The 22,213-nt window shown below is 40.8% G+C and overlaps 2 protein-coding genes across 4 annotated transcripts in view; both read right to left on the bottom strand.

Annotated features, from left to right (window-relative positions):
• Positions 1 to 862: 862 nt before the first annotated feature.
• On the bottom strand, positions 863 to 6,458 carry sinhcafl (SIN3-HDAC complex associated factor, like). Of its 2 annotated transcripts, none has more exons than XM_084010474.1 (6): positions 6,407 to 6,458; positions 5,165 to 5,325; positions 4,948 to 5,047; positions 4,743 to 4,857; positions 3,046 to 3,199; positions 863 to 2,920 (listed from the first exon to the last, which is right to left on the bottom strand). In XM_084010474.1, exons 2-6 carry the CDS (start codon positions 5,290 to 5,292, stop codon positions 2,740 to 2,742), a joined length of 678 nt encoding a protein of 225 aa, XP_083866600.1. In that variant the 5' UTR covers positions 5,293 to 5,325; positions 6,407 to 6,458; the 3' UTR covers positions 863 to 2,739. The 2 variants fall into 2 exon arrangements, with proteins under 2 accessions (XP_083866600.1, XP_083866601.1); XM_084010475.1 differs by having other exon boundaries at positions 3,046 to 3,196.
• Positions 6,459 to 7,396: 938 nt separating this feature from the next.
• Positions 7,397 to 22,213, bottom strand: part of dennd5a (DENN/MADD domain containing 5A) — a 28,848-nt gene continuing 14,031 nt past the window's right edge. For both annotated transcript variants that reach the window (XM_084040320.1, XM_084040321.1), the window contains 19 exons: positions 21,617 to 21,804; positions 21,098 to 21,409; positions 19,537 to 19,752; positions 19,200 to 19,434; positions 17,689 to 17,839; positions 17,209 to 17,302; positions 16,325 to 16,456; positions 15,784 to 15,936; positions 15,583 to 15,670; positions 15,413 to 15,500; positions 12,720 to 12,848; positions 12,092 to 12,213; positions 11,851 to 11,996; positions 11,398 to 11,516; positions 11,138 to 11,319; positions 10,935 to 11,017; positions 10,100 to 10,223; positions 9,772 to 9,940; positions 7,397 to 8,922 (listed from right to left, as the gene is read on the bottom strand). In XM_084040320.1, coding sequence (XP_083896446.1) covers positions 8,739 to 8,922; positions 9,772 to 9,940; positions 10,100 to 10,223; positions 10,935 to 11,017; positions 11,138 to 11,319; positions 11,398 to 11,516; positions 11,851 to 11,996; positions 12,092 to 12,213; positions 12,720 to 12,848; positions 15,413 to 15,500; positions 15,583 to 15,670; positions 15,784 to 15,936; positions 16,325 to 16,456; positions 17,209 to 17,302; positions 17,689 to 17,839; positions 19,200 to 19,434; positions 19,537 to 19,752; positions 21,098 to 21,409; positions 21,617 to 21,804 — 2,915 coding nt within the window. In that variant the 3' untranslated portion in view covers positions 7,397 to 8,738. The remainder of the gene's footprint in view (positions 8,923 to 9,771; positions 9,941 to 10,099; positions 10,224 to 10,934; positions 11,018 to 11,137; positions 11,320 to 11,397; positions 11,517 to 11,850; positions 11,997 to 12,091; positions 12,214 to 12,719; positions 12,849 to 15,412; positions 15,501 to 15,582; positions 15,671 to 15,783; positions 15,937 to 16,324; positions 16,457 to 17,208; positions 17,303 to 17,688; positions 17,840 to 19,199; positions 19,435 to 19,536; positions 19,753 to 21,097; positions 21,410 to 21,616; positions 21,805 to 22,213) is intronic.

Genomic DNA, 22,213 nt, shown 5'->3' with positions numbered 1-22,213 from the left:
GCGTAAAACGTTACAACGTCTTTACATTACGTGGGCTTTTATTTTGAAAGCTAAACCCGGAAATGCCTTGTTAAGCCTGTTAGTGTCGACTCTTGTAAACATGGCCTTTGGCGTCTGTTTCAAAGTCAAGCGCGTCAGAATTTAGTGATTAAAAAAAAAAAGACCCAATACACAAAATACAACCACAATATGATTACATGGATGGTTTTCGTCATTAATGGTTTGCTAGCTAACTTTGTCCTGGAAGCCAAATAACGTGGTTGCTAGGCAACATGCGTTTTTCGGTTCTAATTGACAAAGTTTTCATAAAGCGATTTAGCACGCTGCTACCACCGAGAACACAAGGGTCTTCCGTTGTAGGATTATTTTGTTAGCAACTGCGGTGGAAGACGAGACGTGTTTACTAAATACAAAGAAGACCAGGCGGCAGCTAATGTTAAACACAACGCCGCTTCTTTTCGTATTTATGTTGAATTCTCCCGCCGTTTTAAATACATCATTATTTTCCCTCCAAACCTATAAAGTGTCACGTTATTAAAGTGTAGTTTATATCAAAGGCCAGGTTTGACTAATTCTGTAATCAAAGGCGTGTTCAAAGTGGATTTTATTGTTTATTTTGAGCTGTTGACAAGCTTTATCAATATATTTAAATGCAAAGATGTGATTAAAACGCGTACGACAGCAATAAAGAATAGCTCCTAATCTAGTCACAGGTTTTTCTCTAGTGGTTTATTCCTTCAACGCGCGTAATGACCTCGGTGATTAAAAGGTCTTCTTTGCATGTTCTACGTAGCTCTCCTGCACCACCTACAGGCGGGAAATAATAACACAAGCACCTTTATTTTTCTCCTTTATTTTTTTTTTATTATTACAATACAGATCTAGGTTGTGGTACAGTATACAAAAAAAGTATTACAAACATCTACATTGCATGTTCAAAGGAAGTGCACAAATTAAAAAAGGACTTTCTGAAAGGCTCTACACCAGTTATCAAAATGTCAGTTAAAAAAAAGGTTTTGCAATAAATAAATATAAATTACATGAGAATCATGACAAAGTCAGGTAATTCATTAAGGCACATCTCCCACCCCAAAATGTACCTCGCAAAAACAATATGGCAACTCCCTATGGACAAAAACAAGCTTAATACCCAGTTTAAATGGAAGCAGCATTTCTCCTTTTAATAAGAATCATAAAAAAAGTTCAGCATTTAACTACCCTGCCGCAGAAAAGTTTATATATTAAGCAACTTTACAGAGCATTGCCTGTCAATGTATGAATTTTGAGATTGGTTAAAATAATGCAAAAATTAAAAAGCAACAGTTTCATTACAGTATTGATTTGAGAGACAGTATCCACAATGGCTAATACTGTGCAATATGAGCATTATTTTTTTTTACAACATACTTAAGAATTGTGAGACAACTAGGAGGAAATTTTAAATTATTGCTGAAATAATGGATGCTTTTTATAAGTCAATTTGGTTGAATAAAGATCCATCACTTCACACTGTAACAGCGTGAGTGATGGACAACCCCAGAGCACTTCTCACATTCAAAATGTCTGCATAGTTTGAACTTTTGACAATTGCTTCTGAAGATAAATCACAAAAATGGCAAACACATATCCTCAGCATTTTCTTTTCTGGCAAAAATGTAGAGCAACCCTAAAACATAAGTCATGTGAGTTCTTTAGGTTCCATTTCAGACCATAAACATCTACCGTTCCCTGCAGTTTACACGTATTTCTGTTGCTTTGCATGCCTTTACAGAAATACATCTGAGAAATGAGATGTGAAAAAACCTCTTTACTGGCTTAGCGTAAAAGTGCATGTTTTCAGCACCTTTCAGACACAAACTCCCCCCCCCCCCTTTTTTTTAAAACAGAAATGACAGCCATCTATAGGTCTTGATGTTTTAGGAGCCAAAACACTGACTGTATTTACAAAAGCCATTTTAAAATAATTTTGCTTTACAAGTCTGCACGAAATAAATAAATAAATCACTCGTGTCATTCTGAAAGGCAGACAAATGTACTGCATGTTTGGTCTAACCAATCAATTCGCAACAGAAAATCAAAATGGAGTGTTTCAAACTTGCAGCATGCTTAAGCTATGAAAAAGTCTGACATTATGCATTCTCGTCTATACAAACATTAAAAGCTCATTAAATTCATAGAGTACAGTTGTACTAATGGTCTACGGTGTTTCCAACAGCCATTTGTGCACTAAAATTCCTACAGACTCGAGCAGTCCAAGATACGGACCAAACAGATAAGACAAAACATTGCAGCAAAATGTTGAGGAGCCGCTCCAACACACACACAAAAAAAGCTGGTATTCGAATAGCTGGTGTCTTTCATGTGCACTTACAATAAGACAAATTATGAAAAAATATAGAACAGTCCTGATATGTATGAAATGGTGACAAAATATTTACAAAACGATCACTTAATACAAAATAACCAAAAGTTTGATTCAAATCAGATTTTTTTTCCTCAACCTTTAAATAACACTAATGTCCATAAGTTTTTTTCTCCTTTTTGCTTTCTATAAAAAGAAATTAAAAAAAATCAACTATATACAAAAAGATAAAAAAATACTTGTATAAAAAGGAACATTACATAGAAAAGAAACATCTAACTGATCAACTTGAGTGAGTGGAAATAGGAGGTCTGCCACTGGAGACAAATCCAGGTGGATGCCATGGATAACCCTACAGGGAGGTTCAACAAAAGCAATCACCAGGTTTCTTTCATGACTTCTGGGAGTTGGGGAGGAAGTGTGTCTGGAAGGTGTGTGGCCACTTGCGTGGACGCCAGCGTCTTCTGTTTGGAACTGCAGCATGGCTTGAAGAGCCGGGGATCAATAATCACCTCCCCAAAACGCCCCTTATAGACAATTCCACAGCACACTTTCTGCCTAAAAACGGATGAAAAACAAGCTTTTCAGTAATTCATCATAATAGAAAAGACACAAAATGGCTTAATAAGTCTGTCCGGCTGCATTGTAAAACACATAGCTGTTCGATGAGTGCATTCGTTTACCGTTTCCAGTAGGAACGGTCCAGGAAGGAGAAGATGGAGGGAGTTGGGCGTCGTTGTTTGGACTCGATGTCGGAACCATCATCTGACTGGTTGCTGTAACTGGGGGACTGGGCAGGAGATACACTGGAGGTTGTGCTGTGGGCATCCGAATCTGCTTGGAAAACAAAAAGACGACTTAAACAACTGCTTAAAAGCTGCCATCACACCGAATTGCCGACAAATCTTGACCAAAGGTTTAACAATTCAAAAACATTCTTAATATCTTGGGAAACGTTTATCTTTTGATAAACACAAAAGTAAACAAACAAACAGATTTAGGGAAAACACCAATTATGCTCATTATTGATTAATGTGCTGATTTTTTTCCTATCTGCCGATAGACTATTTACGGACAGTCTATCTAGAAAACAGTGAAAACTTCCTCAAATTAGAGACATTGAATCTGTTAATTTCGTTTAAAATGATTATACATTAAAAATGGAAAAATGTATCAAAACCTTAAAAATTGTAAGTTTTCTGATATCTGGCCATTTGTTTCAGCCCTGATGCACATCCTAAGACACTGCACTAGTGTGTGCTCTAACTTAAAGAGCCACAAGGTGCTGCTAAAACAGTCGGTCTTAAATCAGGCTGAGAGGAACGCCACACCAAAACCAAGATTGGCACAGGGTCCAGGGCTCCAGACTGATACTTTACATTGGTCTCACTGTTTCCCATATACACTAGTCATTTATTAAAACATTATGTAAATTACTATAAACAGGAATCAAGACATTTTCTTTGAATTAAAATGTTTTTTTTTATTTAAATCTCTCTTCTTTGGTGATAGATAGATAGATAGATAGATAGATAGATAGATAGATAGATAGATAGATAGATAGATATGTATTATATTATTATAAGCAGTATTAAATGTTATTATCATTTCTGACTCCTCACTGCATCGGTCTGTGACTGCCTGGTGCTGAAACACTGCGGGGAGGTTAGGAGAACTGATCGGCCCACCACGCACCTGTCATGGTACCGGTTGTGTTTCTGGTGTTTTTTTTAAAGTTTAGATTCTGAAAAACGACGCTCAGACAGCTCTTTCCAGGAAATGCATAATGCGAACCGGAGACCGAATGAAACTCCCGGTTCTTAAAACTACGACCGACCGGACCGCCCGCTTCGCGGCACCGGCTCAGAGTATGATGAGACAGGTGGTAAAGCGGTAAACTCCGGGAAAAAAACGTATCATCTTCACACGTAGTATATTTACGCTTCTTCTATTTCCCACCAACACCGAAGAAGAGACTGGGGTCTGAGCCAGTCAGAGGCGAAGGCCCGCCCCTACTCTGCCTCTGATTGGCTCAGACCAACCGTGGTATTTCTTCACGGTGATGCTGGTTAGGTAAAAACATTACGCTACACACAGACCAGCTTGATGTGAGGCGCACCGGTGCGACCAAGGAAAACATTTTTGTCGCACTTCACTGAATTTGGGTCGCACGTGCGCCCAAAATGGTCGCACTCGGGAGCCACAGGGTGAAATTAATATACACTTGTGACTGTGATACACGACACTTTTTCATAAGCATTACACTTTCACTTCAAGCAAAGTGCAAATATTCTTTGTTTTACTAGTTTGAAATACAGTAGCCTACAAGACAAACCTCCCAACACACACAAGTTATGGCCAATACATTTAAACTACTTACTTTGTCTCTTTAATTTATGAAGCTTCTTCAGCTTGCTCTTCTTCTTCCCGTCACTGTTCTTGATCTTCTTGGGCTTTGTCATCTTGAATCCTGGACCGGCTCTGGCATCCACCACCTGGGTCAGATCAGGCAACACATAAATGTCATTGTAAAGCCACAAACACGACACAACTGGAAAAAAATATAGGCTTCAAACATCACGTACGTGGTTCCAGTTCTTTTTGGAGCCATTGGGGAGCTTCTTCCACCTCTTCACCAGCAACACGCAGGCATTGCAAATATCCCCAACACGGTCTTCTGACAGCCTTTAAAAGACAATGAATGAATTAAAAAAAAGTTTGACCCCCCGGATGCATTCATCTGTATCTTCTATTCATACATGCACAAGCAAAAACAATTTGAATGAATGAGTTTTCTTTTACCCAAAGCAGAGCTCGAACGTCTCTTCATAGCGACTGCTGTCTGTGAACCGAGAACTGGAGGACTTGGTCTTGCAGATGCAACAGCCGTCGTTACTCCGGTAGATCTTTGATTTGTGGAAGCCAAACATAGTCGGGTTGTTGGTCGCTGTTACGGCGAATATCTGGAAAAACAAAAAAGGTCGACAATAAGCACCGTGGATGTCTGCAGACAGATGAGCGTTCTACGAGTGAAAAGGGGGCGGTGCCACACGCGCGCGCGCGCACACACACAAACACAAAGATATAACCGACTACTCTTAATCCAAAATATTGATGTATAATCAGTGTGAAACTTGAATTTCGTGCAGAAATACGTTTCATGTGCGGCGCGCAAACAAATTATATTCACAACTAAGTTTCACCAAAGCAACGACATGCAAATATTTTACTGAATTTAAAAGCCAAGTCGCGGGAACACCAAAACAACGAACACCGACACGGTTTTAACGTTATAACCAGGCGTTATTTGTCTAGTTAAAGCAATAAAACACGCGCGGTTACATTTTTTTATACGGTAGCGACCGATGCGGGCTCGCAAACTTCCACGCGCTCCGCACGGTAAACGGTCAGGCGAATCACGGGAACGTTACACCCACCACAACATCTCGTTTTACTGGCGCTAAACTGGCGGTTACGTTAACTTTTATGAAGACCGGCGAACTTTACCGACGTGTTGGGATGAACACAGTGGAAACAGTGGACATGAGACGCCGTTCAGCTGAGGATTTGTTTGCGGCGAAAATTGGGAAACAAGAAGCGGGCTGCAGCGAAGTGAAGAAACAAAAAGCTACCGGGCTATTCCCCGAATTATGCGTAATACACGTGTCTAAATACCACAGAGTCGTCGACTAAGTGCGGTTCATGTACGTTGTCAATATTTCTTACAAAATACAAAAAGCCGCGATGAGCCCATTCTTCCTTTTAAATTCAAACTTTTGCCTGCTAGAGCGCCAAAAACGGGTCATTGTTGTTAGCTGTTAGCATGTTAGCTAGCCGACTTGGCTACCATTACCACGCCACGCTCTCGTTCACTTCCACGTTATCCCATTGTCGGTTAGTCTTTGTACGTTTCGCTTGCGACAACTGGAAACGCACACGTCAGATTGTGACTACACGATAATACAACCGGTCTCTCAAAAGGTAATTAATCAGTCAAATACCACCAATGTAATGTCTGTACAAGGAAAATAAAAGTGCACTTACTGAACAAAAACTTTGAATCTTCGCCGTATTCTTTCCTCACACTGCGCATGCTCTTACTACGACTGCATACAGCTGTCGATTAGAATATAATTTGCATAAAAAGCTGGAATGAAAGGACGGAGCGTCCAATGACCATATAAGGAGTGCAGCCGTTGAGTTTGAACCTGGATCCAACCAATCGCTGCTACCCTTGCGTCGTCCCTACAAGACATGAATGATGGGAGTTGTAGTGAACGAGCAGCGGTCTCTTTGGAATCACAGTTGTTAACGGCCTTCTTTCAAACTCCAAATCCCATAAACCACTCGGGCTAATGTTTTAAAGAAAAACAGCTATTTGACACGGCGCGAAAAGGTTTGTTTACATTTTCTCAGCTGAGAAGGCACATTGAGCAGCGAATATAACAGCTCTAATACAGTGAAATCCCTGCCGAGTTTCATTTCAAAGGTGTCGGTGATTAAACAGGAGCTTTATTTGCAATTTTTTTTTCGAGACAACGTTTTTGATTACAATTTAGGCTAGTTTAGTCTGTATGGCTTTAAATATTGATCAGACAAACAGTTGGACTTTGGGAGCTTTAAATGTATTATAAATAAATAATCATATTTTAAATTGTTTTAATATATATAAATAAATACACCTAAATGTCCCAAAGCTCACTTCATGCTTCAAATTGTTTGTCTAATCAACATTTTAAATTAATATATATATATTTTTTATCATTGATGACTAATAAAACTAGCAAATATTCACATTTAAGAAGCTGAAACCAGTGATTTTTTAAACTACGGGGCAGGCAATTCTTAGGGATAGGGTGGGTTGTCCTCTAATCAGAAGATTTTTGGTTCAATCCCTGGCTCCTGCAGACCTATGTGGAAGTATCCTCCACACTGCCACCAGTGTGTGAATGAGTGAATGTTGACATGTTTGAGTTGTCTCAGCTGAGAAACCACATATAACGGATGAAAAACTGGTTGACAAATACAATTAAATCCTCTTTAACGCATTACAGATGCTTTATTCTTTATATATTTTTTACACTGTACACTTGTTTCTCACTTAGTAAACACTACATTACACAGCTATGTCAATAAAGGTACAACAGTATTGGAAAACAAAAATATATATCTCCCAAGATGCTCATGTGTGGGGTTGTACACAGATGAGTACAACACAGTCATTCCAGACGTTGTTGGCACAGAAAAGAAGTCCTTCACATATTAAATCTCTTATTCTGCACAGTAAAGTTCAAAGTATGTAACGAAGGAGGGCCCGGTAACACCTCAAGACACGCGGTATGGAGTTCGTAAGGGGTTGGATTTTCTGTTGTGGACATTGCATAGCAAGAAACCATGATGACAAAATCAGGAGCAGGAAAGAGCGGCCCTTTTTGCTCCTCACGCGTGAAGCAGGAGCACCTCCTTCATCACGAGGAGTCGACACAGATCATCACACTGTTCTTATTCAGAGAAGAGGGCAGATGAAGGTTATGGTGGCGGGGTAAAGGGTTGATTGGAGGTATTTACATGAAGGCTTTCATTGTGATCCACTTTGCACAGAAAGCTGGGTTGAGCGTCTACTAGAGGACTCGTGTCTGGAACTCAAGCCGAAGACTTGGGTGTATTTTTCTTTATCCGACTGAATATACTGTCCATCATTGGATACAGGGTTAAGCCACACAGTCTTATTATCATGCAAGAAGGATCATGTTCTCTGCCGAAGGTTTTCCATGTAAAATATCTGCACACTAGTACATTTCTGCAAATGTAACAACCATTTTATATGTATGTATGTGAATCCTTTCCCACACTACAAACCCCCTGTCATACACGTACTTATAAAGCATACTTCTACATCACTTGCTTTAAGCTCTGCGTAATGACATTGGAATCTGTGTTGACAACAGAGCAAGCAACTTGACTGATTTAACAAAATAATACTGTTTTTCTCTGAAAATATATTAACAGTTTTGATCCTTGCTTTCCCCTTAAATATAGCCATTGTCAGCAGTTCACGATAACAATGAAAATATTTAGCTTTCAATAAAACATTATAGCACAAGAAGATCGTTATCAATAATGTGAAAATTATGGTTCAGAATAGAAAACATATTTTTAACATCTAATGGCAACATCATCAAGGATAAAAATAACAACATATCTTGAAAGGCTCATTGCACTTAATATATGGCAAACGTAACAGTAGCTTTAATATAAGCCAGAAAATGTCCTTTGTTCAAGTCTTTTCCTGCATATAAAAGGTTCAGTTAATCTTTTTTAGTGGTCCCCAGTGATCGTCTTGCTCAGGTGCAACTGGTGGGAAGTCGGTTTGCTTTTAGATACCGACACCTTTGACGAGCGAAGCTTCCAGGGTGATGTTGAACTCCTGCAGAGTCTGTAGTACTCTAATTAGAGAGTTCACCAAAGAGCGGTCCTTCATCAGTGCGATGTCTTCGTACATCTGTGCAGTGATGGGACAGTCTGCGAGCAGAGCGATCCAGTGATGCAGCAAATGGTCCCTGAGAGAAGCAGACACATGTGGAGTCAACAGAACAGCTTAATATGGTAACTTTGGTATTTTTCAATCCGACCTCATTTTCCCATGTTTTTATGACATTGGTCCAATACTGTGCAAAAATGTGCCAGGCTGCAATTTAAGTTCACTTAAGGTAACTGACTGTTATCATACATGTCTGAAATTATGGAAAGAGTCTCACTCTGAAATCTAGGAAGATGACATGTTGTTGGCAAATAGTGGAAACAGGAGTTTGTTGTGTTGGAGTACAGAAAGTGTAGCTTAGTGTCATCCGTTTTCAGATGATTTCGACAATGTTGGGATTGAGATTCTAAAACAAGATTTATCCTTGAGCTGGACTTGGACACAATAACAAACAGACCGGACCAATCAGAAGGTAAAGAATGAAGGAATCCCTCTTTCCTTTTGTAAAGAGGGATTGTAAATAATAAAGGCTCAAATCACTTCATCACTACACACTCGATGCACAGATCTCTCTCTATCTGAATTCTCAAAGGAGAGAGCATCTTTGCTTGAATCCTTGGTCAGGATTAAGGGTCAGATACCAAGCAGAGCATCCACAACTCTTAGGGATTTGGTGTTGCAACCAAAGACATTTGGGACATACGGTTTGTTTATGGTTGTGTGTTAGAGGGTTATGACTTAGATACAGAGGCTATGTACGCTAGGCCAACATGTCTATATGACTACTATACCCACCTGCAACATAAAAGCCTCAAGTCCCCCAGTCTTAATTATACTGACAAGAAACTTCACCTCCTTTGACAAATGTTTGAAATGTTCCCTCTTTTTAAATGTGTCACGGGGAGGTTTGGGAGTGCTGCCGGCCTACCTTGCACCCAGACAGACGAGCATCTGGAACTTCCCGTCCTTGCCGATGTTTCTGGACGTGTTGTTGATGGCGCGCATGAAGCGACAGAAGTGGCGCACTCTGGTTTGCCAGTTTTCATCTGGAGTCACCTCCCGCTGCTCCGCACTTTCAAAGTACACTTGTGACTTTTCTGTTGAAGCAAAAAAAATAAACAAATGAATACAACAAAAGCAGAATTGATAAGACGGGAATATGACTGTCTGTTTGAAGGACTACTTGAGGGTTTGATAGTCAAAACATTTAGAATTAGAGTAAGTCATATAAAAGAGTAATGATATTAAGTCTTTACCTAAGAAGTCCCAGATGAAGACATTCTTAAAGAGTCGGGGGGATTTGAAACCATGCTGGAAAACTTGCTCGAGGGCCCAGACGAGGCCGTACTCCCCACAGAGGAGAAGGGTCAGACTGCCTCTCTGTGGACGGCAAAAAAACAAACAGGAAAATGCATGCAGTTACAACTGATCATAAGGTTGTTGTTTTCTCACAAATGACAATTTAATGGGGCAGTATCTCCAGTTATGTCCATTAAACTTTAATAACAGCCCTGCTACTTTATTCCATCAGTGCTGCACAGAGGTGCATTACAGTGTGAAGGGCATTTCCCTTTTAAAATCCTTTGTGTGTCGACTACACAATGAATTACATGTAAAACCTATAATCAACCGTTACAATCTCCTTTGAATTATAATTATCATTCCATGTGCCGGAAGAAGTCATAATTATTAGTGTTGGTGCTTTATACTAGCGCCTTTATGATACAAAAAAAAAAAAATGTAGGTCAGAAAATGTCAACCAACTGATAACCAACTAAATGTTGTGTGTAATGTGGTTCACGATGTCCCTGATAAAGCCAAACACATGAGTCTCAACAATAATGTTGTTCTATATCCTACAACTGTCTGCTCTTCAGACTGATTCCCTTCTCTGTCATATTGGAAATAGGGGAAGCTGTTCCAGAAAGGCAGAAAGGATTCTCCTTTAATATGTTGAACAATGCGAGTGAAACCACATAGCCCGCAGTTACTGAGGGGCTCGGGGACCACCAGAGCAGAGCGCCGCTTTCCTTCATTTGCGATGAATAATAGAAGTGCATGTTGGGACCTGTCTAGACTGCAGTCTCTCACCTCCTTCTCCGGCTTGTGGAAGTGCTTCACGATCCCATTGATAGCCTCTCCCACTCCCTCCTGGATCTGACCTGTGTTTAACTCTGGATGAAAAGCAAAAAGGCAAACAAAGATGGCGTGAGACAAAACAAGTAGACAAAGGGCATTCTGTTTGCATGGAGTTGGTACAGATGACTTTATGGTGGTGGAGCTGGGTAACTTACTTGGTTTGCTGTTGGGCGAGATGGTAACAAACCTCCTCATCATCCCGGGGGACTGCTGCATTGGGGGGGTGCGACAATTCCTTTCATCACTGTCTGTGCTGGGCGTCATCAGCTCCCCCACCAGGATCCTCTCCAGACTGCCATCATCCACACCCTTCCCCAACCACCGGCCACACGGAAACCTTCACAGCAAACGGTTCATTTTGAGATGTTCAAAAGGATATTACAGCGGGCGATTTCTCTGGGAAAGACAGGCTTACTTGTAAGTGTGCCCCGTGATCTCGTTTCGGACCACGACGCACTCGACGAGCCACTTTGCGTAGAGCCCCGTGTTGTCGTGACCCATCTGGACTGTGGTGAGCTTGCCCAGGTTCTGGCACTGAGAGAGAGAACGAGAGAGAGAGGTGACTTAAAACATCCAAACCAGAAATGTTATTGACATTAGCCCATATTGCTAAAGGACAACTCTGTTTTAATACAATTTGATGGTTATTCTAGTTTTGTTTTCCAACAGTAAAGAAAGAGATGATCACACAGGGTTTTCTCTCCACTTTACAAAACTTCTTTGGAAGACTGTAACTGTCTGTTACTTGCACACAGTTGTGCAATGAGGTATTAATATTGACAGTTTGGGTTCACTTACAACAGATTGCTTGTTTACAGCCAAGTTGTAATAAAGTGGAATTATCCTGTGCCCAATAATTAGCACCAACCTCAAACGTGATCTCCAGAGTATTTCTGGGGACCTGCAGGACTCCAGTCTCTGCCAGCTCACCAGAAACACACACCCATGGGTTAGCTGTGAACATGGAGCCCCCCAGCTTCTTACTGGGAACAACCACCACGTGGTAGGGGATCACTGGAGAACAGAGATGAGAGACACGTCAACGTTAGGAAAAACTGGTAGTTTATTGACAGCGTTGTTGTGCTGTATGGCATCAAAATAGCACCTACTGATGGTCGTAAAGACGTTTGTGAAACAGAAGTAATCCACGGCATTAAAGGACAGGAGGTGGTAGAGAAACTGCTCCTTCTCATCATCACAGCGGAGGAAGGCGTAGCGCTTGTACAGTTTTCTAAAAGACAGATTGTTTGAGAAAAGTGTCAAAATAAAAATGAATACGCGGACCCACAAAATTAAATGGTTTCCATATTTCTTAAATATAGTTTATCTGCCCAACAGCTTCCTTAACACCATCAGCAGCAGGGCAGATGACAAATCAATTTTGGAGAAAAAAGTGAGCACTGTTTGTTATAAAGTAGAACAAATGAATACAAGGTCACAAAGGCAGACAGAAGTCGCCCTGACCCAGTTCACCACGCACATATCAATTATGAACAAAGCTGTGAATTATTAATGCTGCGGTGGACTACGGTATGATGCTTTGCAATATCAAAAGAGGGAATGTATTATAAATGCATGGATCACACGTCATCTTCATTTCATACGAGACAGACATTCCTCCACAAACAAGGAAGAAGGGCAGGATAAGAACATTTAAGCGGTGGGAGAAGATCCTCTTTAAAATGCTGTAGCGAGACTCCATTAACTGATGCTTCTGTTGAGTTTTGTTTTGCTTACTTTGTGAGCTCGTGCTCTGAAAGTAGCTGCTTCAGGTGTCTGGAGAGCAGCTTTTTCTCCATAGAGAGGCGGACCCAGGCTCTAGCCTTCCCCACATCGGTCTTGATCTCACTAATGTTCTGAATGTGTCTGCAAAGACAATGACAGATCCGACAGGTCAGAAGAGGTTCGGACATCGTACGGAAACACAAAAGCATGGGAAAATGTAGGTTCATAATTATCAGTTAAGAATGAAAAAACTGGGTCAATACATGTCTTCTACTGAAAGAAAAAGTGGCCAGTGAAGACATTGCTTACAAACAATTAAAAAGATCACAAAATGCAGAATAATAAAGAATGTGGTTGATGCACATGAATGACTAGTTTAAGAACTTGTTAAATGCAAAATACATCAATCAAGTACTTTTATTTGGGTCAGTTCTTTCAATCATTCTCTCGGTGGAGCCACCATGGTCATATAAATATAGTTATACATTTCAATAACACACGTCTGTGTTCGACTGATGAAAAGCAAAGGTTTAGGGTTTCCATTGACATTTTCTTTCTTTTGAATCGATACATTCTCAAGTATATAAAACGTCATTAAATTTGTGAAAAAGGACTTTCACACATTTTAAAAACCCAAAGTGACATCATAAATTGCTTGTTTTGCCCAGAACCCAAAATATTTCAATTCCAAGACATAAAACAGAGAAAAATAGCAAATTCTCACATGTGTTGAATGAGATCAGATATTCACTTAATAAACAAATGATTAAAAAACTCTGATTTGTAGATAAATGAAGTGTCCATATTCTTTTAAAATCTTAACAATCCTGAATGTGACTTTCCCCCATACTGCCCACCCTGAGTCGCGTGCCTCTGTGGAGGCATTTCCAACCACAGACGCCGTCCCATGTCATCGCTCCGAGCCAGTCGAGCTCCGATGTCCAGACACATTCCCTTCCACTCCACCTGTGCCATAAGCGTCGTCTGCTAAGAGCTCCTCATGTCTCCTCCTCTACTTTCCATCCCCCTCCCTCTCAACCCCTCACACATAGTAACCCAGTTTTCTCCGCTCGTCATCTCCATGGCAACAGAGGAAAACTTCTACTATATGCAATGTTATTGTTTTACACCGTACCTAGAAAACACAGCATAACGCAGAGGAGAGCTGCTTCCATCGTCTCTAATGAGCTTAAAAATGGGAGCAATAGCAATATTAACACATCATTTTTAGTTCAAAGTATGTCTGTTAAGACAATATCATCAATTATTAAACCTCATAAAGAGGGCGGCTGGTTGGTGCTTCTGTGTGTTAACGATCATGGCGTTCACATGAGTGTGGAGGAGGGTCTATCCATCCTCAGAGTAGAGATGCGTGTTTGTGCCCTGGGCTGACCCCTCTTCTCTTTCTCAGTCTGATTGGTGGGGGCTCTGGTAATTAGGCTGGAAGTAACGTGCTGTTACACAGACTCACTCCGCGCCTCCTTCGGCAACACAAGCCCTGACTCCTCAACTCTGGCTGGGTACCACACACACCCAAACATACACACAGGTGTTAAAGCATGCAGGTGTGTCAGAGGGAATTTAAAGGCTTAGTGGTTTATGAATATTAAGTTTATTAGATACTTTACACACTAGATGAATATAAAATATAGTAGAGTAGAACATTTGGAACAAGCGTGAAATTAGTCGATTCATGTCTGGCTGGGGGCTTTTGCTGCATGTCATCTCTTCTCTCTTTACCCTCATTTCAAATCTGACTGTCTATTATCTCATAAAGACAAAACAAAAGTGTCCAAAATACTATGAAAGTATGGTTGCTTAGGTTTCTATGTGATGTCACCACTATAGACAGAGATGGCAGAGAATGTCTAGTAATATACAGTATATTATTATTATTATATAAAGTTAAACACGAGATCAGAACCAATTTATACTTTTGTTGTTTTTTTATCTGAGCCAAAGTATGAAAAGCAAAATCTAGATATATGTGTAATGATGGAAGACTTTAAAGTCTGTACTGTCATGTGAAATGTTACTGAGATGCTGCATTAATTTGATTGATCCCCGAGTGAATTTTACCCAAAACAAAACTTTTTATTTTTCAAAGAGACTTGTATAGTGGCGTTACTGGTATCTACATTTATATTCTGCACAGGACCATTACTTGCATTATTACATCAATTCTAACTACGTTGATAAAAATCTGAAAAACAGAAAAAAATGCCATTAAAACTAATAAATTGCAGAATACTGTGACGGCTACGAGGAAACCCTTGTTGATCTCAATAATGTTTTAGTCACTGAACCAGTAAAGACAAACATTAATTGGGGAAAATTGAAATCAGTTGTAGATTGTTGTTGAATTCCTCCTCTGTATGTGTGGAGACACTGAATGCAACCCCGATAAAATATTTATTTTGCATGACTTCATAACTTTATTTTTATAACTTGTTCTGAACCCTGAACATCTTTTGACGATCCCACCGGGATCCATGGGCTCCACTTAGAACACCACAACAGAGAAAACTCATTGTAGGTCATGTTTGACTGTTTACCACAAGGGGGCAGTCATAGTCCAACCAACTTTACTCCAGCAGCTAATACATTTATAAATCAAGGGGTACACTGAATGAAATCAAGCAAGAATTCATCCTAAATTGAGCGCCTCATTAGCTCACACCTCAACGACCTCCATTCCTCCTCACCTCATGTCCTGGATCAGGGAGACTTTAAGAGGGGGCATGGCCGATCCTCCACCATCAGATTTGCGTCTCTCTGTGTCATGAATGAAACCTGTTTTTGAGGAAAAAAGGATGTGTAAGTGCAGTCACTAATTACTCCATAATATTGTTCATCGGGTGATGTCGGGCTTTACCTGGAGGTCCGAGACCACCTGGAGTTGCATTGTTCTTCTCTTTGCTCTCCTGATAGTGCAGGAGGTGGGACCACAGGGCAGATTTACCCTGAAAACAGACACTGGTGTCATTATTTGCGCTGAGAATACACTTATGTGTCAACCAGCCGTGATGGATTAGTCATTTAAAATGGTGACAGCGATGATGTTGTTTTCACTGACCTGTTTGACCTGCAGCCCGTGGCTCCAGATCCTCTCTAGCAGGTCACAGAGACTTGCAATAAGAGTGTTCTCCTCGACGCCGGTGATGCTAACCTCTCCATGACCCAACTCCACGGCCTCCCGACCCATCTTCTCTACCAGCATACGCTTGGTCTGCAGAGAGACATTATTGATATTCATTTTGGTGCAGGAGGAAAAAACACTCACAAAGAGAAGACTAGTCGATTTAAACACAAAGCCATTTTGTTTTTCGCAGGATTCCCTGTTTTATTATTTTAAATCATTTGTGATTACATTATTTTCTGATTACTGTTGTTAACCAAATAGTGAAATGATCTAATTTAAGGTTCAACACTTAATTACCGAAAACTAAATGCAGACATTAGAAAGTTGGTCATAACTCCAAATGACAGAGATTTTCGGTTAACTTTATTCCGCTGCAGTACTCGTTCTGAATTGCTCTGTGTAAGAAATCTTAAAACACAAATACAATGTTCCCTTTTTTCCCAACTGAAATAAAGCAGCAAAGATCACAGCAAACCTTGTTCCTGCATTCCTTCAGCAGTCCTTCCACAAACTTCCAGTTGGTCTGAGCGATGACAGAAGGGGACAGGTTGGACAGCTTGGGCTGTCTGATGGTCGTGCCCAGGTTCCTGGCTTCCTGGATATACTTCTAGTAAAAGAAAGAGCGTTCAGTCAGCTTAACACTAACGGAAACAGAGAAACGCATTTAAATCAACTCAGCTTACTGGTGGACTCAAGCCACTAGTGATGGTTACTACAGAGGAACCAGGGTTACTTACAACTACTAGAATAACTAACGTCTACATACTGCATCAAACCTATGACAAGAAAATGACACAGGTCTAACATAAAACATAATTTTGAAACAAGTGAATACATATTATTGTACTTTATTTAATTTTTTTTGGGCATCATATCATTTTGATAAGTTCCCAAACATGACATGCTCTAGAAAAGATAGAAAAAGATAAAGCTCAGCTGCTGCTGGTAAAGGAAGCAGAGGGGGGTAAAGACTACGTGTGTGGACAGGTGCATGTGGCCCCAGTTTGAAAGCTAAGGGCCCCACAAACTACCAACACATACCACATCCACAGTCACCGACTTTAGACAGGGCTTGAAGGACTGCGAGAGCCAGTAGTAGTCAAGAAACAGCAGGAGCTGCAGCTCCGGAAACAAACACTCTACATGCTGAGAGTAATGTGAGCGTGAGTGCGAGAGAGGCGGAGAATCCAGACAGTGAGCAGAAGTGTGAAGGGGGGGGTGGGAGGGCAGACAAGATGGTGAGAGTGGAGTCAAAATAAAGCAAACTGGTCATGCAAAATGAACAAAGACAACAAAGCTCAGGCAGTCAATCTGTATGATCATGAGCTGGGAAAGGAAAACCCTGCGGGGACCTCTGACCTCTCTCTGGTCGTTGTCTAAATAAAGGTGCTCAGCGTGCTGCTTCTGTCGATCCCTCCTCCTCCACTGGGCCGGAGCACTCCTCTTGGTCCACCTGGGACACATAACGACACACCGGGGATCAGCTTTATAGAGAAATGTTAATATTAACGTTTAATACAGAATGTTTAATACAGAAGTCCGTCTAATATAGACGGATCATTAAAAGTAAGTCGATGGCCGAAAAGAAAAACCTCCTATCTGGAGGATTATCTGATTTCACTTTAGATGAAGAGAACAAGGAAGGTATTGTTAACACATAATATAGTAATATAATCCAATAACAGTGTATTATGCATTGGGTATCCTTAACAAATTGCATTATGCAAGTTTTCTCAAAAGAAATGTTTTTTTTTTAGGGTTTTAGGAGGGTTTTGTGTTTCGGCCATCGAAATACAAATTACAGGACAGTTTTGGTTTAGTCAGTAATGTTTAAAATACTTGTTGGTGGTGGGCCCAGTGGAAAGCACGTCAGACTGCAGTCGGGGGAAGAAGCCCTGCTCGTATCGCCCCTGACCGATCTTCATGTCCAGCAGGTGGGGGTGCAGGGCCGTGTGGTCGATCTTTATTACCCTCATCTCAATGGCTTTCTCTGCAGAGATAGATGAGGGGGGTGAGATTACGGGATGGATCCATCATTCTCATCTCGTTAATAAGCATAGAAATGCATGTGATTATCTGATCATGTATCCGGCATGTTGTCTAGGTCGTCTATGCTCTTATCATTTAGGACTGGTGTGGCTAAACCTTTAAGGGTGATTACCAAAATACCCCGTAGTCGGAAATCAATTTTCCTTTTTTCATCCTCTAAAAACCTCATCCAACTAAGATTCTCATATTGTCTGTAGCTCACTGTGTTTAGAAACCAGGACAACTACAGTGGAGAGCCTCTAATTTCTCTTTTAGCGAGTGACAGCAGCAGAAAGAGAAAAAGTTAAAATAGAAAGACATTTCCTCCCAAACACCCACAGAACCCAAAGAATAATGAAGGCTCAGAATAGCCTTTTTCCTTTTACAAAAGCGCCCATGAGTTTAGAGAAATTCAATGGAGCTTAAATAAAAAGAAAGTGAACAAAACATGCCCACAATAAAATATGCAACTCCAAAATGTACACAACCAAAAACTTGACTGTCCTCGTCTGAAGCTGGGTAGAAAGATTTAATTCCCTCTAAAGAATTTATCAACCAATCACCTGCATGCAAGCTATAAGATCACCACCATAAAGATCCGTTTTTCAGTGATTGTATTTGTTAATAACACAATATTCATCAAACTGACGTGTATGCAATGCATTAAGAGGACACTTTAAATGTAAATATGTATACATTTAAAAAAAATGGAACTGGAATTTACCACAGTTTGAGTGGTTTATTTGTAGTCCTCTATAAGTGCACCTGACTAATGCATTGCACTCAGATTCAGAGAGCTGCCACCCGGAGATGTTTGACGTAACAAGAGGAAATATCACGAGGTGAGTTTTGTTGCTCTCAAGCCCAGTGGCATGAGGTCCAGGAGCAACAAAAATCAGCTGTTTCATAACGTTTGTAAGCACGTTGTCTGCAAACAAGACAAGTCACTTTACGTAAGAGAGAGAGCGAAGTTTAAACCTTCAATTCAAATCATGACCACACTCAAACTAAAGAAGTTTTATAGGACTTTTCAGGTGTTAATAATTAAATTTACAAAACTTTAAATGGGAAAAGTCTTGGATTTACACAAGGTCATAAATTCAACATTACAGAGGTTTATTGTTAAAATACTATGGTGAAACTATTCATTTTCAAACTTAAACCCTTGAGTTTATCAGCGCAAACCCAATTACAGAGCTTTCTTCTGGTTGAGGGCTGTTGAGGATGGGTCCAGAGAGGCTTTCTAAGCATCAAATTATTTCATATTTCTCTGAAATCCACAAAGCTTTCAATGCTCTTCAGGGCTGATCTCTTTTCCTTACCTGCTTCTTCAATGTTTGTGCATTTCTGGTACATGGAGGTGCGCAGTGTGGGCGTGCGGACGTTCAGCATGCGAATCTTATCCACGCGGGAGTCAAACACCCTCAGCGTGTGCTCCTTCTCCTCGTCATCATGACAGAGGATCTTGCTGTCGATGAAGGAGGCAAACATCTGCGTCTCCAAGAAGCGCGACAGGAAGGGCAAGTAAGGCTCTGGCTGGTCAGACAGGAAGGAGGCCTGCACACACACAATGAAAGGGTTGAATTTAATATCATATACTATGTGAAAATAACACCCTTCACTATACTATGATAAAGACACACGTCTTGAGCACTTTACCTTGTCAAAGTTCTGCATTTGGTCTCGATTGGTGAACCAGGACTCTTTGTCGTGGCTCGGCTGGATGACAAACACCTCATAATCGGCGAACATCTGGGTGAATCGGTTGGCGAAGACCTCGCGCACGTGGATGTTGATCTGGTGCATCTTTAGCTCCTCCTCGTCACACTGAACCCGCATGTCTTTATTGCTGCTGGCATCCTCCCTCACCTCCAGCTGATGTGCACGAGCATCCAATAACGCACGCGGGGGAAGACATCAAAGCAAAGGAAGGATAGAAAACAAGAAAAGGCAAGAAAGATGTCAGATGAAGAAAAGCAGCAGAACGGTGTTTGATGTGTTATCTTATCTGACTGCTATCGGAGGCTGCTGAGGAAGCAGCAGGGTTATGGGAAAGGAAGACATTTGTTATCATTTATAACCCAAAGAAAACCTTTCACCTTTTTTTTTAGCATGTCAGTGGGTCAGCTGGACAGATGCCAGCACTAGGGGGCTACAATAACAAAAACAAGTACCACAGGATGGATGTGCAACTGTAAAACAAAGTCCAGTCAAATCCAATGACATGACCCAGGGTCCTATTCAATCACTGCTTTGTTCCCTTCAGTCTCCAGTGAGTTTAGATAAGATTACTTGAAAGTGAGGTCTGACCTCATAGCTGGGAAACTACACATAGACGATGAGCTAATCCGTTCACGGAAAGCTGGTCACTAGTGCATAAGCTGATTAGGCTACACATCCAGAGACTTTCTGTAATTAGTAGCTAATTCATAATCCATTGAGTATTTCATGGTCCTCTCTGTGAGACTCTCACTCCAAATGAGCGTGTACAGATGCCAACTACATCCGCCGATGTCAGTGTGTGTCATCTCGACTGTTAGGCGCCGACCAGCAGCATTTCAAAGGCAGCAAAACATCTCCAATCTCCACACTACTGTGGGTGGCACTGTGTCGGCTACTTGTCCCACTAACATGATGCTCAAATGACTCATGAGAGGAGAGTTGTGGAGGAATCTCTTCAATACGATCTTTAAAAAGGTGGCAGTATCACAATTACTCAAATATGAGGATCAACATACCTTCATGATTAAATCTATATACATATTTCATTCTAAAAAACACATTATTTTATGGAAAACATAAGATATAAATAACTACTATATCCACCTTTTCTGTCTGTACTGACAAAACCTGTACCAGTCTTTGGTGCAGCACAGAAGGGCTCCCCCTTTTGTTCATTGCCACTTACTGCAATGATGATGGTAATAATCGAATTATACAATAAGCATTTCTTTTCAGTTCATGTAGTAATAATTATTATCATCCCATCCCTACATAATTTATTAACTGGAATAATAAATTAGTTAAATATTCATTCCAGCAGAAAATATATTTGCATTGCATTTAAAAACTATAAGTCAAGGCTGATTCAACATTGAATTAATTATTGAAACTGTCTTTAATTTCAAAATGTGTTTTTAACTTTTAGTTCCAAGCCCAACCAGGTCGAATGATATTTGTGTGGCACATTTTTAAATGATGATATGACAACATTTCTTACCTTCTCCAGGCTAACACCCGTCCTCTTGACCAGAGCCTGCAGTCTGGCGATAGTTTCATTCTCCCTCAGCAGGTAGGAGTTGAGGGGCGAGGCCAAGTTGCCGTTGCGCTTGTCAGACACCATGTCAACAGATCGGAAGCTCCGGTACTTGACCTGGCTGTCGCTGGAGTGAATATTTCCCTCCGGAGACACGCCAAAGGACATGAGTACCTCTGAGATCTCCTGAATAAACTCTAGTTTGTTGGGGAACTGGGGCAACTCCTCTGGCAGTTCGATGAAATGGTTGTCGATGTCCACAAAACACAAGTTAGCCTGCAAGAAGACAAGGAATGAGATGAGTAAACATTTGCATTAATGCACATCATACTGGTATAACACGAACATCAGTAGCACACATATGTCAACAGTTCAACCTCCAGATGTCTGACAGCAGGACATAAAATGGGAAGCAAAAACAACATAAATTATCCACATCAAGCAAATGAAGAGAGTTCAACCCCACACTCAGAATGTTTGTACCTCCTGTGGCAGCTCCAGCTTGGTGCGGTCGTCCTGTCCGTTGGAGTGGAGGCCCATGAGATACGGCACCGGAGCGTCGAGGAAGTGGAGGAGGGAGGCGGGCAGGATGGGAACGTACACATGCTGCCACTGGAAGGGGAACATTAAGGCTGTGATGCTCTCTGCCACTGTCATCAGCCTCTGGTAATCTGTGTCATGTACACACAAGAGAAACGTGGTGAAGAAAAGGCCTGGAAAAGTTACGTTCCAGCATTATATTTCAGGGTTCATTTCCTGACGTGATTATTAATGGATACGTTGTAATGATTCTGAGTGATCACAAGTGCTCCGACGTTTTCAACTGATTGTTTTTTTCCCACAGCACAACCACATGCACAGTCATTACGTGATGAGTGAAACATTTACTGGACAAGAGTAGAGGATTGGAACCCTTAAGATTATTATAAACTATTAAAGTGCATTTTTGATTCGTAACATTAAAATAGAGACATGTTTTACAGTTCTTGCCACATTTTATTACACAAACTGTTCAGGGCCTCAATAAGGGCTTTGCAGGATAAATGTTTATTCCTCCAAAGTGCTTGCCAGTAAACAGCA

The sequence above is a fragment of the Eutrigla gurnardus genome (assembly GCF_963514095.1).
Source record: "Eutrigla gurnardus genome assembly, chromosome: 1".
NCBI classification, from domain to species: Eukaryota; Metazoa; Chordata; class Actinopteri; order Perciformes; family Triglidae; genus Eutrigla; species Eutrigla gurnardus.
The sequence above is the reverse complement of the archived record's forward strand: the minus strand, read 5'-3'. Positions and strand labels throughout refer to the sequence as shown.